General features: G+C 44.2%; 1 protein-coding gene across 7 annotated transcripts in view; it reads right to left on the bottom strand.

Annotated features, from left to right (window-relative positions):
- zswim8 (zinc finger, SWIM-type containing 8) overlaps positions 1–16544 on the bottom strand; it is a 182266-nt gene that overhangs the window by 36723 nt on the left and 128999 nt on the right. For 4 of the 7 annotated variants that reach the window (XM_086122592.1, XM_086122599.1, XM_086122597.1 and 1 more), the window contains 4 exons: positions 9139–9382; positions 8904–8927; positions 3045–3209; positions 1967–2189 (listed from right to left, as the gene is read on the bottom strand). In XM_086122592.1, the coding sequence (XP_085978718.1) occupies positions 1967–2189; positions 3045–3209; positions 8904–8927; positions 9139–9382 (656 nt within the window). The remainder of the gene's footprint in view (positions 1–1966; positions 2190–3044; positions 3210–8903; positions 8928–9138; positions 9383–16544) is intronic. The other 3 variants (XM_086122593.1, XM_086122595.1, XM_086122596.1) reach the window with 3 other exon arrangements.

Below are 16544 nucleotides of genomic sequence, written 5' to 3'. Positions count from 1 at the left end.
GGTATCGGCCTTTTCATCACACCTCTCTGGGCCTCCGTCAATTGACTCACATCTTTCCGAGCCGCCTTGATCTTAGCCTCCAACCGTCTTTTCCATGGTGGGTAACGTGGCTTCCATCTCTTATAGCCAAGCATCTCTAGGATCACTGATGCTGAAGCGTATATCAGCTCATTGGTTTCCGTGATCGTTACGGTAGGGATCGCCCTCAGTGCTGCATTCACACTTTCCATGAGACTTTCAGGTGGTACTTCACATAGCCGTTGTAATCGGTTTCTAGGTTGCCCAGCTTTTATTCTCGCCATGATCTTAGCTTTCAGGTCAGTTGCTGCCTCGCTCAGCATTTCATTCATTGGGGCTGGCCTCCCAATCACATCATCTGCATTCATTGGGGCTTGCCTCCCAATCTCTGGTATGACCTCCTCCTCTGATCTGGCAGCCTGGGGCCCTTCACCATGGAACCTGCGTTGTACCTCATCAATCTCAAGTTGTGACAGCAGTTGCCATTTGTGGATGTTGGAACACTGAGCTACTCGTTGTTTCGTGGTCAACCGTGACTGTGGGTTTCGAAGTAACCATTTAGCCCACATTCTCTGCATGTAACCCCTCTGACTAGGGTTGCTTGAGTAGTAGCATTCCAACAGAGCCATGTTGTTCCAGTAGCCCATTTTTCATCAAGGTGCTCTGGTTCCCCAGCACCTGACGCAGACCTTGTTTGGCCGGGCGACGTCTGAGCCGGCATGTCATTCATTTTATTGTCTCTCATCATTGTATGAGGTAGGCATTAGCGTGAAGGATCTTGCCCAAGGACCCACACTGGATGGTGTTATGTGCTCATTTTTTGCCCCAAGCGGGATTTGAACCACCGTCTCCCGTATGCCAAACCGATGCCTTACCAACTGAGCTATCCAGCCGCCTCCATATATATATATATATATATATATATATATATATATATATATATATATAATATAGAGTGAAGTGAGAGCTATCGGAGTGCAACATTAAAATGACATTCAAAGCATAATAGCTTATTATTTTATACTGAGACAAGACCACAATGATATTGATGCATTTTTAATACCATCATTTTGTGATGCTGTAAATATTGTGACATCCCCAGTTATGAGTTACAGTGGTACCTCTACTTATGATATATCTCTTCATCCAAAATTTTCAATGAAATTTTTTTTATGAAATGTCCCAACAGGAAAATATTGCCTCTTGTTACGAAAGAAATTTCAAGATAAGAAAGGTTAAAAATTCAGTATGGACTGCTACTCGCAGCTCACAGTTTCCTGAACGCAATATACATGTAGCTGCTCTGCCATTGGCTATTACCGAGTATCATCCTGGCATCCGATTGGCAAAGAGGGACCACTACCTTATATGTCTGTGTGTGTAGATAGATATATAGATAGATATGTGTCTACGGAGCATCCTCGTCATTCGCCCCTTGGGCCATGAGGCGTTCCGATAGTTTTACGTAAATGTGAATCACCCAGTTCACTGATCGGGCTCACTATGGTGATGTTTGCCTTGGATATTTTCGAAGGATTGTTAAAAGCCGACAAAAGCAAACGTCCTTGGATCACTTCTTTACAAAACGCCAGGCAAAAACCACTTCTGAGAGAGAACATGGACGAAAGAGGGCAAAATACGATCAGGACGCAGTTAGAAGTTAAATGAGTGTCATTTTAATTCTTTATTCTTTGTTTTTACATTATGCAAAACTCTCATTTATTGTGCAATAATCTAATTGTAACATGTATTAGTTACATACTTGGATGTATTTTTATGCTTAGGAAACATTTATGTCGGAATTTTGTAGGGGCTTGGAATGAATTAGGGCATTTATATGGAAATGCTCTACTTCCAAAATTTTCTAGTTCCAAAATTTCTTTCAGAACCAATTAATTTCGTAAGTAGAGGTACCACTGTATTTTATTTTGATGAAATGTGCTATTACCTGCTGGTGTCCGTGCTCTTGGCTCTGGCACCAACCCCTGCCCTGTGAGATCCACTGGAGGAGGACGATCCCAGCGAATCTGAAGATGAGCTACTGATGCTGTCGCTATCTTGACCCCGACCCCATGATGTTGCTGCCCATCCACCTCGTAACGGCCGCCGGCTGAGGGTGGGGGAACTGTCTGAGGTTGTCTCCGGAGCGCTGCTGTCAATGCTTGCCATACCTATCCAGAAAGATTTCATGTTACTTTTTGTTGCAAAACCAATATACCATATTTTCACGACCATTCGGCGCACCGTATTGTTGGGCGCAGTCTCAGTAAGGGGTGCTATTTCTGTATTTGACACATACACAAAACGCACTGTATTATTGGGCGCAGCCAGGCATGGTAAAACATACTCCAGCTTAAACATATGGCATGCATGCACACACGCTAAAACACGTTTTTAAAAAGGCAACGGAAGCAAAACTGAGTTCAGTTGTACTTTATTTAGCCATTTTACAATGTACTCACGTTTTTCTCTTCACCTCTTACACGCTCACCCTTCACTCATTGGCGACTGGTACCTGCTAGGGGCGTGCCTTTAGCGTCCTCTACACGCCCACCCTTCACTCATTGGCGACCGGTACCTGCGAGAGGCGTGCCTTTAGCGTCCTCTTACACGCCCACCCTTCACTCATTGGCGACTGGTACCTGCTAGAGACGTGCCTTTAGCGTCCTCTTACACGCCCACCCTTCACTCATTGGCGGACTTCCACATGCCTGTCGTCACTCACTCCGCCTTTTCTCTATATAAACAGCGTGTCGGCCAGAGGTGCTCTCAGTCAGGCTTTGGAACTCGGTGCATACACTAGACGCTCCGCATTATAAGGCGTCCTGTCCATTTTGGAGAAAATTTAAGACTTTTAATGGCGCCTTATAGTCGTGAAAATACGGTGTATATTATTGTCACAATGCATCATATCAAACTTTTTATTTGGCTTTTTTTTTCAAGCGTGAGTGACAATTATTTAAAGAATGAATGATGGTATTTAAATACGCAACATGCCAAGTGAATAAAAATGGAAACATAATTGCCTGCCAGAGTGTTACCAGTGTGTTTCTTCTTCTGTCGGACAGGAGATCCCCAACAGCGTTGGCTGTATCCACAGCGTGCCCCAAGTGCCAATCGGCTCGGCACAGTGTTGTCAAGCTTGAATGTGGTTGACTCGTTTTGACTGTCACTTTGATTGCCTCCTGAGACTACATGGAAGCAAAGAAACTTGAGATACATTCTGAAGCAATATATAGTGTCAATTCAAATGCTCAAAATGCTGCACAATTCAGATCATGTTCAGATTTAGGACAGAAGTTTGTGATTCAAGCTGCGGTTGCATGAAAAAAGACTGTCTTGCCGGTGCTGAGGAACCAGAGCACCTTGATGAAAAATGGGCTACTGGAACAAATGAGGTATGGGCGAGATGCGATAACATGGCTCTGCTGGAATGCTACTACTCAAGCAACCCTAGTCAGAGGGGTTACATGCAGAGAATGTGGGCGAAATGGTTACTTCGAAACGCACAGTCACGGTTGACCACGAAACAACGAGTAGCTCAGTGTTCCAACATCCACAAACGGCAACTGCTGTCACAACTTGAGATTGATGAGGTACAACGCAGGTTCCATGGTGAAGGGCCCCAGGCTGCCAGATCAGAGGAGGAGGTCATACCAGAGATTGGGAGGCAAGCCCCAATGAATGTAGATGATGAGATTGGGAGGCCAGCCCCAATGAATGAAATGCTGAGCGAGGCAGCAACTGACCTGAAAGCTAAGATCATGGCGAGAATGAAAGCTGGGCAACCTAGAAACCGTCTTGTGACTTGTTGTAACTGTCATATGCTTATTTATGTGCTAGGGTCTTTTTTATCCTGGACTTAAATTATCCTCAGAAGAGGATAGTTCGAGCGTGGGTTTTTTTTCCCTCTCCCTACCCAGCGTTTTCCTTTCTGAAGTCTGATTGTAATTTCCCCATTGCGGGACAAATAAAGGATATCTTATTCTTATTCTTATAAAACCACACTTGATGCCAATGGCAAGCCACTTACCCAAGTGTCCATCAAATGTGGCATATACCAAGGTGATGCATTCTCCCCACTGCTGTTCTGCATCGGACTGAACCCCCTAAGCCAAGTAATCACCAAGACAGGCTATGGATACCGCCTCAGAAATGGAGCTACGATCAGTCACCTCCTCTACATGGATGACATAAAGCTGTATGCTCAGAGCGAAAGGGACATAGACTCCCTGATCCATACAACCAGGATCTACAGCAGCGACACCGGGATGTCATGACATTCGGGCTTGAGAAATGTAGTCGGATGGTGACTAAGAGAGGAAAGGTAGTCCGCACTGAAGGGGTCTCACTCCCTGAAGGAACAATAGCAGACATTGAGGACAGCTACAAGTACCTCGGTATACCACAAGCCAATGGCAACCTCGAACTGGCAACAAGGAAAGCAGCTACGGCCAAATACCTCCAGCGAGTGAGGCAAGTCCTAAGACTTGCCGGGCAATAAACAGCTATGCCCTGCCAGTGATCAGATACCCTGCAGGAATAATAAGGTGGCCAAAGGAAGAGATTCAGACCACGGACGTTAAGACCCGAAAGCTCCTAACCATGCATGGAGGGTTCCATCCCAAATCCAGCACCCTGAGACTGTACGCAAGCCGAAAGAAAGGAGGCCAGGGACTCGTGAGTGTGAGAGCCACTGTCCAGGATGAAACATCCAAGCTCCATGAATACATCAAGGAGAAGGCTCCAACGGATGCCGTACTCAGAGAATGTCTCAGACAATGGGGAACAGAAGATGAGGCGCTGGAAGAGGGACCATCATGGGAGGACAAGCCCCTACACGGGATGTACCACCAGACCATAACTGAAGTGGCAGATCTCAAGAAGTCCTATCAGTGGCTAGAGAGGGCTGGCCTGAAGGACAGCACAGAGGCACTCATCCTGGCTGCTCAGGAGCAGGCCCTGAGCACCAGAGCCATTGAGGCCCAGATATACCACACCAGACAAGACCCAAGGTGTAGGTTGTGCAAAGAGGCACCTGAGACGATCCAACACATAACTGCAGGGTGTAAGATGCTGGCAGGGAAAGCCTACATGGAACGCCATAACCAGGTGGCTGGCATAGTCTACCGAAACATCTGTGCGGAGTATGGACTGGAAACCCCAAGGTCAAAATGGGAAACACCTCCAAAGGTGGTGGACAATGACCGAGCGAAGATCATGTGGGACTTCCAGATACAGACTGACAAGATGGTAATGGCGAACCAACCAGATATCGTGATCATAGATAAAGGGCAGAGGAAAAACGTTGTAGTCAATGGAGCGGTACCAAGTGATGGAAACATCAGAAAGAAGGAACACGAGAAACTAGAGAAATACCAAGGGCTCAGAGAGGAACTGGAGAGAGCCTGGAACGTAAAGGTGACAGTCGAGCCATTGGTGGTCGGAGCACTCGGGACAGTGGCACTCAAACTGGATGAGTGTTTGCAACATCGGACATCTCAGTCCAGAAATGTGCAGTGCTGGGAACAGCAAGGATACTGCGCAGAACGCTCAAGCTTCCAGGCCTCTGGTAGATGACCCGAGCTGAATGAGGGAGGGCACCACCCGAGGGGTGAGACGAGACGAGGATATATATATATATATATATATATATATCAGTGGCGGACCCTCAGGGCCAGCAAGGCCTTCTCTGCTGGCCTAAACATTTATACAATAACATAAATTTAATTCATGTTATTTTATTTTCATAAATATGTAAACACAATTATTTTCTGTCTTCTTTACGTCATATTATTTCCACTTAGTCAAGTGGTTTTCAATGTTATTTTAAATAACATTGAAAGCCACTCGATAAATAACTTATTTATTATGGTAGAGATTTTAACCAATCATATTTCAGCTAGCTTGTGTTGCCAGGTAAATTGAACTTGCTCTGGGCCTTCAGATTAAACAGAGCAGGCCCCTGTAAGTGCGCTGGAAATGAACGGGCACAGTTAGGTTGCAATAGCCAATCAGATCACGAGTCTGCGCACCAGGGCCAGCGAGAATGCCTTACGTCGACACTGGACGTGCGGGTTCGGTGATTGGATTAGCGCCTGCTAGAGGGAGCTATCACTGAATTTTAACCCAAAATGGCCGAAGAAGAAGACGTTGATCTGGTTGCAGAACTAATTTCCACACAATTTTCAAGACGGACATTCCACGAAAAGCTGTGCGAAGAGGTCACCCAACTCCTGCGCTAGCTAGCCTGTCCCAGCAAGGAAAAGGGCTTGTCCGTCATTTTCAGACGAGCAATTATGAACGGTACCCGTGGCTCACAGCTGGTCACTTACAAACTACAGTGCGTTTAAAAACCTTTGGGGACACTCGCATAGATGTGCAGCTCAGTGAACAGGCACTACATTGGTGAGTAAATGAATTTTTATTTTACATTTCTTCTTGACATTTTATTTCGTTCGTATTAAATTAATGGGAACGAAATAAAATGACAAAGATACAAAAATGTATCAAATAAATCTGCTCACCTGCAATTTATAATGGCGCATTGTAGTCACCTTCGTGCACGAAAGTTCGTTCAATCTCAGCTGCTCAACATTTTCAGTTATTTGCTGTTGTATCGCCGATTTTCAAAATGCAAATGATCTGTTTACTTTATTTTCAAAGAATAGTTTGTTTTGTTATTGTTTGGTTGGTGTCTTATATGAAACTGCGACATTGCGCAATTTCAGTTGAAGTTTAAGATCACACAGCGTAATTTGGGTGGAATTTTATTTCGTATTTTTCAATCATCTTTTTATTTTTGACAATATCTATAAATTTAGTTTCCTGCTCTTAATTGTGAATGCATACTTGATGGTTTTAAATGCTCCTGAAATTAAGTGCTGCTTGACGAGCCTATCCTGTATTGTGTCAATGTACGTGACGTCAATGAAGGCCTAAGGTTGAAATGCACGGCCTGCCACTGATATCTATATATATATATATATATATATATATATATATATATATATATAGATGTATGTATATATGTTTGTATGTATGTGTGTGTGTGCATATATATATATATATATATATTAGAGCTGTCAAAAGATTAAAATATTTAATCTAATTAAAAATGCAACTGTCATAATTAACTCAAATTCACTAAAAATTAATCATGATTACTCACACATTTTTGATCGTTTCTGAATTTCCTTTTATATATTTTTTGTCCTATTTTCCCCCATTTTATTGCTCTCATCAACAGAATCATGAATCAGTTTTCTATGTGCAAAATGCAACTATTTACTGAAATAACAATTTCGATTTTCAATTTTACATGAACATGTTTCACTTGGAGCAGTTATTCACACATAATCTCACACACAACGTTACTGTCCATCAACAACAGTGAAAAAAAATATTTTGTCACACAACAGCTGCTTTAACAGCTCTTTTTATGGAATCAAAACAGAGCATAATAACATTATAAAGTGCACATCTAAGGTAAACTAGAACTCACCCTATAGTGGATTTAAGCCATGGTTGCATACTTTGTTTTTCTCAAGTTTGGTTTGAACACAGCAGTCAGGCTATGTTGATTCTGTTGATCCTTCTTGCGCGGAAGTCTCTCTACGGTTTTGTGTCGACATCATTTCGGATGACTACACTTGGTTCGATGACAACACTGGAGAAGTTTTATTTTCGCTAGGTCGCTAACACTGCAGCTCACCGTCACTGTCAGACGAACACAGAGAAGCTCCACCCGCTCTATTTATATGGACACTGAACACTGTAACCTTCCACACAAAATAGTTCCAAACAAGTAACAATCACGTCAGTGGCATGCATCGTATACCTGTATGATACAGGTAACTTTGGTCTTGTCAGTGGAGCAATCTGGCAACTTTTTAAAAGTAAACTTTCCACTCATAAACTCTTAAAGTATCCGTTTTCCTATGCAGAGCGCTTGTTGTTTTGTTTCTGGTTTATTTATTATAGAGCAACGTAACATCCGCTGTGACGTGTTCCGCGTTAATCTCGCGAGAAAAAATGTAATCCCGTTAAAATTCATTTAAATTAATGCCAATAAAACGCGCTAAACTGACAGCTCTAATATATATACAGTATATATATATAATTTTAACTGATTTACCAGGTTTGTCAACCTTTCTCATGTAGTCGGACAAAAAATCTCCAATCAAGTCCTTTTCCTCAAGCCATGACCACTTGAATGTGTTCCGAACACTCGCGTCGATTGCCTGTATGTCAGCTTGCCTGTCTAGCTGTTTGAACATTTTGCTGGGGCCGTACCTGGCCGATCACGCATGAATTAGTTTACACAAAATGCTATTCAAATACTCGACATTCAATGATTAATCTGCCTTTTGTGTGCACACGTGCACCCTTTGTGGCTTTCGTTCTCGCCGAAATTTCGAAATCTCCGCGATATGGCGAGGCCATTAGAATGCGAGCGGAAGGGGTGTTCCTGTTACTAGTGTTCGTGCCTCAACATGGCTACACTCATGAAAGCAAAACAACGAACTCAAAAGCGTGTTCGTTCATTGTTGTCAACTAATATCCGGATTCATTTTAGGCATTTTTTTCGGAGGAAATTCCATGAAAATTTGAAAATCCGGAATTCCAGGAAAATCCAGAGGACTTTCATCTCTATGATCTCCTACAGCCATTGTCTGTAACTCACATGTGCCCGGAATATTCTGCAAATCAAACCTTCGAAGGCACAGTTCATTCGTCTCCAAGCTCGGAGAAACCAACATTCTTACGACTCAAAATTAAACGAACATGCGGAGGAAAACAAGGCCAATTTCCCCCCAACAGTACACACAGAAAGTATTTGAGAGAGAAACATCATTGGTGGAAATTAATGAACTTTTGCTCACCCTGTGCAATGAACTTCAGACCTTCTGTTGCATTCAAGGAAAAGCAAGAAGTAAAAGAAAACAGTCTTACTATGGAGGGGCACCTAACTATCAGAAGGTGAAGAAAATCAAAATAAAGAAACACGTAGGAAGAAACAATTCAAACCAACAACTATACAATTCACAAAAACAATCATAACAAAAACAATAATAACAATAATGACAGGAATAATGGTTGATATCACACGATGCTTACCACAATTATTGGTGCTCTGTCCTGCAACGCTGTTCTGTACTGGTTTTTGTTCATCCAGCTCTTCACAAACCACAGCAGATGATGAGTTGGAAGAAGAGGCCACCAAAGTGGTTCCAGAGGAAGATGAGGGGCCATGTTTTGACGGGCTGCGTAGGCTGCCCCCTGCAGGCTTGCTCGAGTAGAAGGAGCTCAGGGTCTGAGGTTTGTGGGTCTGACTCTCTCTGTCTAATAATTTATCAAGTATCTGTAGATAGATGAGAGAAGAGAGGCCGATCTTGAGAATTAACATTTGGAATTATACAAGGGAAACAAACATGCAAGCATGTACAAACAAATGAAGGTGAAATTTACATTGCCCTTCTCAACTGACCAATTTCTCCTGTGATGTCTTATTTGTTCATATTGCAATATATTTGAAATGTATTTCTTTTTATATTAAAATATCTCTGTTTTAGATTCTTATATTAAAATAATGTGGTTTGTCCAACTAAAGTATAATATACTGTGGAGGAAAAAAAATCCTTTGGAATTCAAATCTTATCTCATTTTCATTTCAGTACAATAGATGGTTTTGTTCAACTAATAACACACAAACAATTAAGATTTTGTTTCATGTTTTTATTGGAAACATTCAATGCCAACCAAAGTGAGGAGTTGGTTAAAGATACAACAGTTTCGGAAATGCTAAATGGGATTTAACAGGTGCTTTTCCACCAACAAGGCACAAAAAGCGCATCGTCCCACCACGTCCAAAAACTCAAAGCTCATCATCTTACACTTGACGGTGTGACTCCTCATTCACTTACTGATGACACAGCATCAGCAGACATTGGTGAGTCAGTATCTTGCTCATGGACAATTGATGATCACGGGCAGCGGATCGGTCCCACAACTCTAAAAATTGGGAGAAGACCACCCTATCACAGAGCCATGCTGCCCCGGGTTTTGGTTTGTAATACTTTGACTGGCAACCAGTTGAGGGTTGGAGACCCTCGTGAGCATAAGTAGATGAGAAGATGGGATAGATGGATGGATGGATGATTCTGAAAACTTGCCAAACATGCCACAAAGGATTGTGATGACATATGAACGATGTCTTGAACAAAACCACTCTCACAAAAAACAAAGATTATGAATTGTTAACTTCAATGTAGCTTAGAAAGCGTAAATGAAGCCTCCTAAAACCTTAATGTCGGTAAAAAGTTCGGCACTGTTAGTATTCTCCCAAGGAGCAGTCATTCAAAAAGATGACTATGAGAGCAGAACAAAGAATATTCAATGTGAAAAAAATTATTGAGTGCCCGCTGAAGACAGAGAAATCACAGCACAGGCATCAACATCTCTGTTGACAATAAGACCTTCAAGAACCACAGTGAGCTCTGAAAAACAAACAAGGAAGGAGTATTTCATGAAAATCCTCACTCCTCGGGTGGTGTCCATCCCACATTCAGCTCGGGTCCTCTACCAGAGGCCAGGAAGTTTGAGGGTTCTGCGCAGTATCCTTGCTGTTCCCAGCACTGCACCTTTCTGGACTGAGATGTCCGATGTTGTTCCCGGGATCTGTTGCAACCATTCATCCAGTTTGGGGGTGACTGCCCCCAAGTGCTCCGACCACCAATGGCACGACTGTCACCTTTACATTAGAGGCTCCCTCTAGCTCCTCTCTGACCCCTTGGTATTTCTCCAGTTTTTCGTGTTCCTTCTTTCTGATGTTTCCATCACTTGGGATCGCTACGTCCACTGCAACGGCTTTCCTCTGCCCTTTTATCTATGGTCACGGTATCTGGTTAGTTCGCCATTACCATCTTGTCAGTCTGTATCTGGAAGTCCCACAGGATCTTCGCTCAGTCATTCTCCACCTCCTTTGGATGATTTTCCCATTTTGACCTCAGGTTTTCCAGTCCATACCCCGCACAGATGCTTCGGTAGACTATGCCAGGTTATGGCGTTCCATGCAAGCTTTTCCTGCCAGCATCTTACACACTGCAGTTATGTGTTGAATTGTCTCAGGTGCCTTGGGTCTTGTCTGGTGTGGTATATCTGGGCCGCTATGGCTCTGGTGTTCAGGGCCTGCTCCTGAGCAGGCTGGATGAGTGCCTCTGTGCTGTCCTTCAGCGACTGATAGGACAGGTGGTACTTCACATAGGCGTTGTAATCGGTTTCTAGGTTGCCCAGCCTCCATTCTTGCAGTGATGTTCGCTTTCAGGTCAGTTGCTGCCTCGCTTAGCATTTCATTAATTGGGGCTGGCCTCCCAATCTCATCATCTGCATTCATTGTGGCTTGCCTCCCAATCCCTGGTATAACCTCCTCCTGGAATCTGTGTTGTACCTCTTCAATCTCAAGTTGTGATAGCAATTGCTGGATGCTGGAAGACTGAGCTACCAGTTGTTTCGTGGTCAACTGTGACCGTGGGTTTCAAAGTAACCATTCAGCCCACTAGGGTTGCTTGAGTAGTAGCATTCCAACAGAGCCATGTTATCGCATCTCGCCCATCTCCGCTTCGTCCAGTAACCCATTTTTCATTCAGGTGCTCTGGTTCCTCAGCACCTGGCAGACCTTGTTTGGCCAGGCGACATCTGACCCGGCATGTAATTCGTTTTATTATCTCTCATCGTGGTATGAGGTAGGCATTCGGACCCACATTGGATGACATTATGTGCTCATATTGCCCCAAGTGGGAATCGAACCCCAGTCTCCTGTACGCCAAACTAGTGTCTTACCAACTGAGCTATCCAGTGCTCACCCAAAAATGAATTCTCCACAAAAATGACGTTTTTGTCTCACATAAAAAGTGCGCTTTGTGCTCAGTACGAACAATTTGTACTACATTCCACCAATTTTTACTAGATTCCACCTATCATTGTAATCTATAGTACTCTGTTGTTCATTCTCAGGAGATTGAGCATTTCTGTGTTCTGGCGAAACGCTTACTCGCTTTTAATAATAATAATAATGCATTTTATTTAAAAGCGCCTTTCATGCCACCCAAGGACACTGTAAGACAATAAGAAAATACAATGTAAAAATTAGTAAACGAGATATTATATAAAAACAGGACATAAAATCATAAAATCATAAAAACATAGGAAATGGAAGAGCTATGTGTTGTAGGCAATCCTGAACAGGTGTGTTTTTAGACGGGACTTGAAAGTGGAAAGAGGTGTGCAGTTTTGGAGGTCCGGAGGTAGGTTGTTCCAGAGCTTTGGAGCAGCGTGACTGAAGGCTCTGGCTCCCATGGTGCTCAGTCGGGCAGGGGGCACTGACAGGCGGAGGGAGGACGAGGATCTGAGGGAGCGAGAGGGGATATGCACCTGGAGAAGGTCGGATAGGTAAGGAGGGGCCAGGTTGTGGATGGCCATATATGTATATAGAAGCAGTTTGTAATTGATGCGATGTTGAACAGGGAGCCAGTGAAGCTGTTGGAGAACGGGGGTGATGTGCTGCTGGGAAGATGTTTTTGTGATGATGCGAGCAGAGGCGTTTTGGACCAGCTGGATTTTATGAAGGGACTTTTGAGGTAGGCCGAAGAGGAGAGCGTTGCAGTAATCAAGGCGGGATGTGACAAGACTGTGGACAAGAATAGCAGTGGTGCGGGGGGTGAGGGAAGGGCGAAGTCTGGTAATATTGCGGAGGTGGAAATAAGCAGTGCGGGTGATGGTGTTGATATGCGAGTGGAAGGTGAGCATGCTATCCAGGATGACACCCAGACTCTTAACCTGGGGGGAGGGGGACACTAGGGAGCTGTCAATGTTGAAGGAAAAACTGTTTACTTTGGATAAAGTGGATTTGGTGCCAAGAAGGAGGACTTCAGTTTTATTAGTATTTAATTTAAGAAAGTTTGTTGTGAACCATGTTTTGAGTTCGGAGAGGCAAGAGGTGAGGGAGGGGGGTGGGAGTATGGAGTTTGGCTTGCAGGAGAGGTAGAGCTGGGTGTCATCAGCAAAGCAGTGAAAGTGGATATTAAATTTGCGGAGGATATGGCCAAGAGGCAGGAGGTAGATGATGAAGAGAAGGGGACCTAGGACAGATCCCTGTGGTACACCTGTGGTGACTGGGGAGGGCTTTGAGGTGAAGGGTTTGAGCTGGACAAACTGAGTGCGGCCAGTGAGGTAGGAGTGGAACCAACTGAGGGGAGTGTGGGAGAGACCAATGGAGGAGAGTCTATTGAGGAGGATAGGGTGAGAGATTGTGTCAAAGGCAGCGCTCAAGTCTAAGAGGATGAGGATGGAGACTAAACCGGAATCAGATGCTATGAGGAGATCATTCACAATACGGATTAGGGCAGTCTCTGTGCTGTGGCGGGGGCGGAAACCGGACTGAAAGGGTTCATAGAGAGAGTGAAGGGACAGGTGGGAGTGGAGTTGAGCAGCAACAGTTTTTTCAAGGATTTTCGAGATAAATGGAAGGTTGGAGATGGGGCGGAGGTTATCAAAGTCGTTGGGGTCAGAGCCATGTTTTTTCAGTGTGGGGGTGATAGCAGCAGTTTTGAGGAGTGATGGGACAATACCAGAAGAGAGTGAGGAGTGGATAATAGCAGATATGAGAGGAAGCACAGAAGGAAGGCAGGATTTAACAAGGGATGAAGGGAGGGGATCAAGCTGGCAAGTGGTGGGCTTGGATTTGAGTATGAGGTTGGATAATTCAGCAGTCGTTGGTGGAACAAAACTGGAGAAGAGATGACAAGGAGAAGAAGGTTCAGATGGGGGGGGAGCAGGCAGGTTTTGATGGAGTTGGTGATGGATCTTAAGGATTTTGTGATTGAAGTGTTCCATTATGGAGTTGCAGGTTGCTGTGGAGTACAGGTGGAGGGGGAGAGTTTGGTGGCCGGAGGATTTTGTTCATGACGGAGAAGAGAGTTCTTGAATTTCCTTCGTTGGAGAGGATGAGGCCGGAGTAGTAGCTGGATTTGGTTTGTGCAATTTGGTCCTTGTATTTAGTGATATGGGTAGTGTACATGTCCTTATGGATGGTGAGACCGGTTTTCTTATAGAGTCGCTCAAGTTGGCGGTTTTTTGATTTCAATGATCTAAGAGCGGGTGTAAACCAGGGGGCAGATGTAGAGAATGAAGCAGTCCTGGTCTTCAGGGGGGCGAGAGAATTTAGAATATTTGTGAGGCAGGCATTGTAGTGAGCGGTGAGGTCATCCGGGTTTGAAAGGGCGTCTGGGGGCGGGGAACGGTCGATAATGGAGCAGAAGGTGTCAATGTTGATATTTTTGGTATTACGAAAAGAAATGAGGCGGGAGGTTTTGATTGTAGAGAGACGGAGTACGATGTTAAAAGTGAGGAGGAAATGATCGGTTTCAGGAAAAACATCAGCAGTGGGCTTGGAGGGGGAGAAGCCAGAGCAGCAAACCAAGTCCAATGTGTGGCCTTTGATGTGGGTGGGGAAGTCAGTAAGACAGTGTATCGCGAGGCTCTCCAGGTAGGATGTGAAGTCTCTTGTGAGTGGCAGGTCGGGGTTGTCCATGTGAATATTAAAATCTCCCAGCAAAATTAAATTTGGCGAGAGAGTGGATAAGTGTGTGATTAAACTGGAAAATTCATTGATGAAATCGCTATGTGGCTTCGGGGGGCGATAAACTGTGGCAATGATGGTTGGCGTGGGTCCAGGGAGTTTAAACACCATGCATTCAAAAGAGCTTGATGCAGGAACGGAGACTGGTAAGACTTTCCACTTCTCGCGGTGGATTACCGCGAGGCCTCCTCCACGGCCGTTGCCACGGGGACGGCAGATGTAAACAAAGCCGGGAGGAGTGGAGTCATTCAGAGCAGCGAAGTCGTTTGTTTGTTGCCAGGTTTCTGTTAAAACGAGGAAGTCAAGTTTGCGTTCGGCGAGGACGTCTTGAATGAGGTGACCCTTGTTCGTAAGTGAGCGGATGTTCAGCAGTCCAAAGTTGACAGCGGAGGTGTCATGTTTGATGGCGGCAGTGCTGTTAGCCGACCTAGCCAGGCGGGCTACTGCATAGTAGTTGGTGTTGCGGCCGCGGTTTCTGGGAGGACGTCGAGAAGTGGACCAGGTCGAGTTGATTGAGCCAGGATTTTTGTAGTCAACATGTCTACGCGACCCGCGGTGAATGTAGCGACGTCGAGGCAGGCGAGCGATGTCAGGATGATGGTGCAGTTCCGGCGGTGGAGGCTCCGGTGCAATCCTCCGGATCCGGAGAAGATCCGCGACAGAATAGTGGAGTAGTCCTGTCACTGGATGATGGCAGAACGTCAGAAGTATCAGAAATAGCCCAAAGGCGGCGAAGTTGTGCCGCCCCATGACGAGGGAGAAAGGCCGGTGCGGTGACAGCCGGTAAGTTTAAGCTACCGGCGTTAGCCCGTGGACTAAGTTACGATTTGGGGTTTGATTGATCGGGTGAAGCTATGATTTGTTACATCAATCACAGTCCAAACAGTCCAAAAACAGAAGGGCAAAAGAAAAATCAGAAGAAATATCTGAAAAGTTTTGGAAAAGTTTGGAGTGAGAAGCGGCGACATACACGCCAGCGTCCTCTCACCCCGGAGAGCACATGTTCATTGAGACATTGGACATTGAGAGCACATGTTCCCTGCTGCAGAGAAGATCCGCGCCGATGGGGTGGAGGTTGAAGTGTTTCAAAGAATAGATTTTGCTACCTTTGATAGTGTGGGGAAACGTCATTCATTTTCACGGCACCATTTGAGAGGGGATAAATATCTATCTATCTATCTATCTATCTATCTATGTATATATATATATGAAGTATATATTATATATGGTTTGAAGGGTATCATTTCCAGAATATGTACGAGCTTCATTTTTGTCCAGGAATACTTATATAAGGGCACTTCAGAATAGGGTTCTTAGTCACTTTTAATTTGCCAACCTTTCTGACACTGGGCAACAAATTTTGTTCCAAATTGCCTTGATCATCTTGAGACTTACTGGACACAAGCAAAACAGCCCGAGAACAAAACTGGACCTGCTGTTTGCTACACAGTCAGTACACCTTTCTTTTTCTTTGCACACAGAGCAGTGTTTTTCAAACCCTGTGCCGCGGCACACTGGTATGCTCCAAGATATTGTTAGGTGTACCATGGGAAATACAATACAGTAAACATTCCCATCTACAGAGTTCTTTCAAACGGAAATTCCTTCACCCGGACTAAAAACCTATGCATTAAAATTTTGACTACGATGTTACATTTTGTTTTTTGTTTGTTTATTGAACATAAAACATATACAGTAATAATTTGACAGAAAATAAAGTAAAAAAAATAGTAAAAAGGAATGAGAAATCAGTCATGATTCAACACAGTTATTATGTTCAAGGGAGTAGGTAAAAGTAAAAAACTTATCTAGTCCTACCCCGTGTTATGTGTTTATATCTAATAAATCATTTTTATATCAATCAGAAAAGAAAGAAAGTAAGAAGAAA

This window comes from Hippocampus guttulatus, chromosome 10, assembly GCF_054856545.1.
Source record: "Hippocampus guttulatus isolate MCC_2025c chromosome 10, RoL_Hgut_1.0, whole genome shotgun sequence".
In the NCBI taxonomy this organism is placed as follows: Eukaryota; Metazoa; Chordata; class Actinopteri; order Syngnathiformes; family Syngnathidae; genus Hippocampus; species Hippocampus guttulatus.
This window is presented reverse-complemented; position numbering and strand designations above follow the sequence as displayed.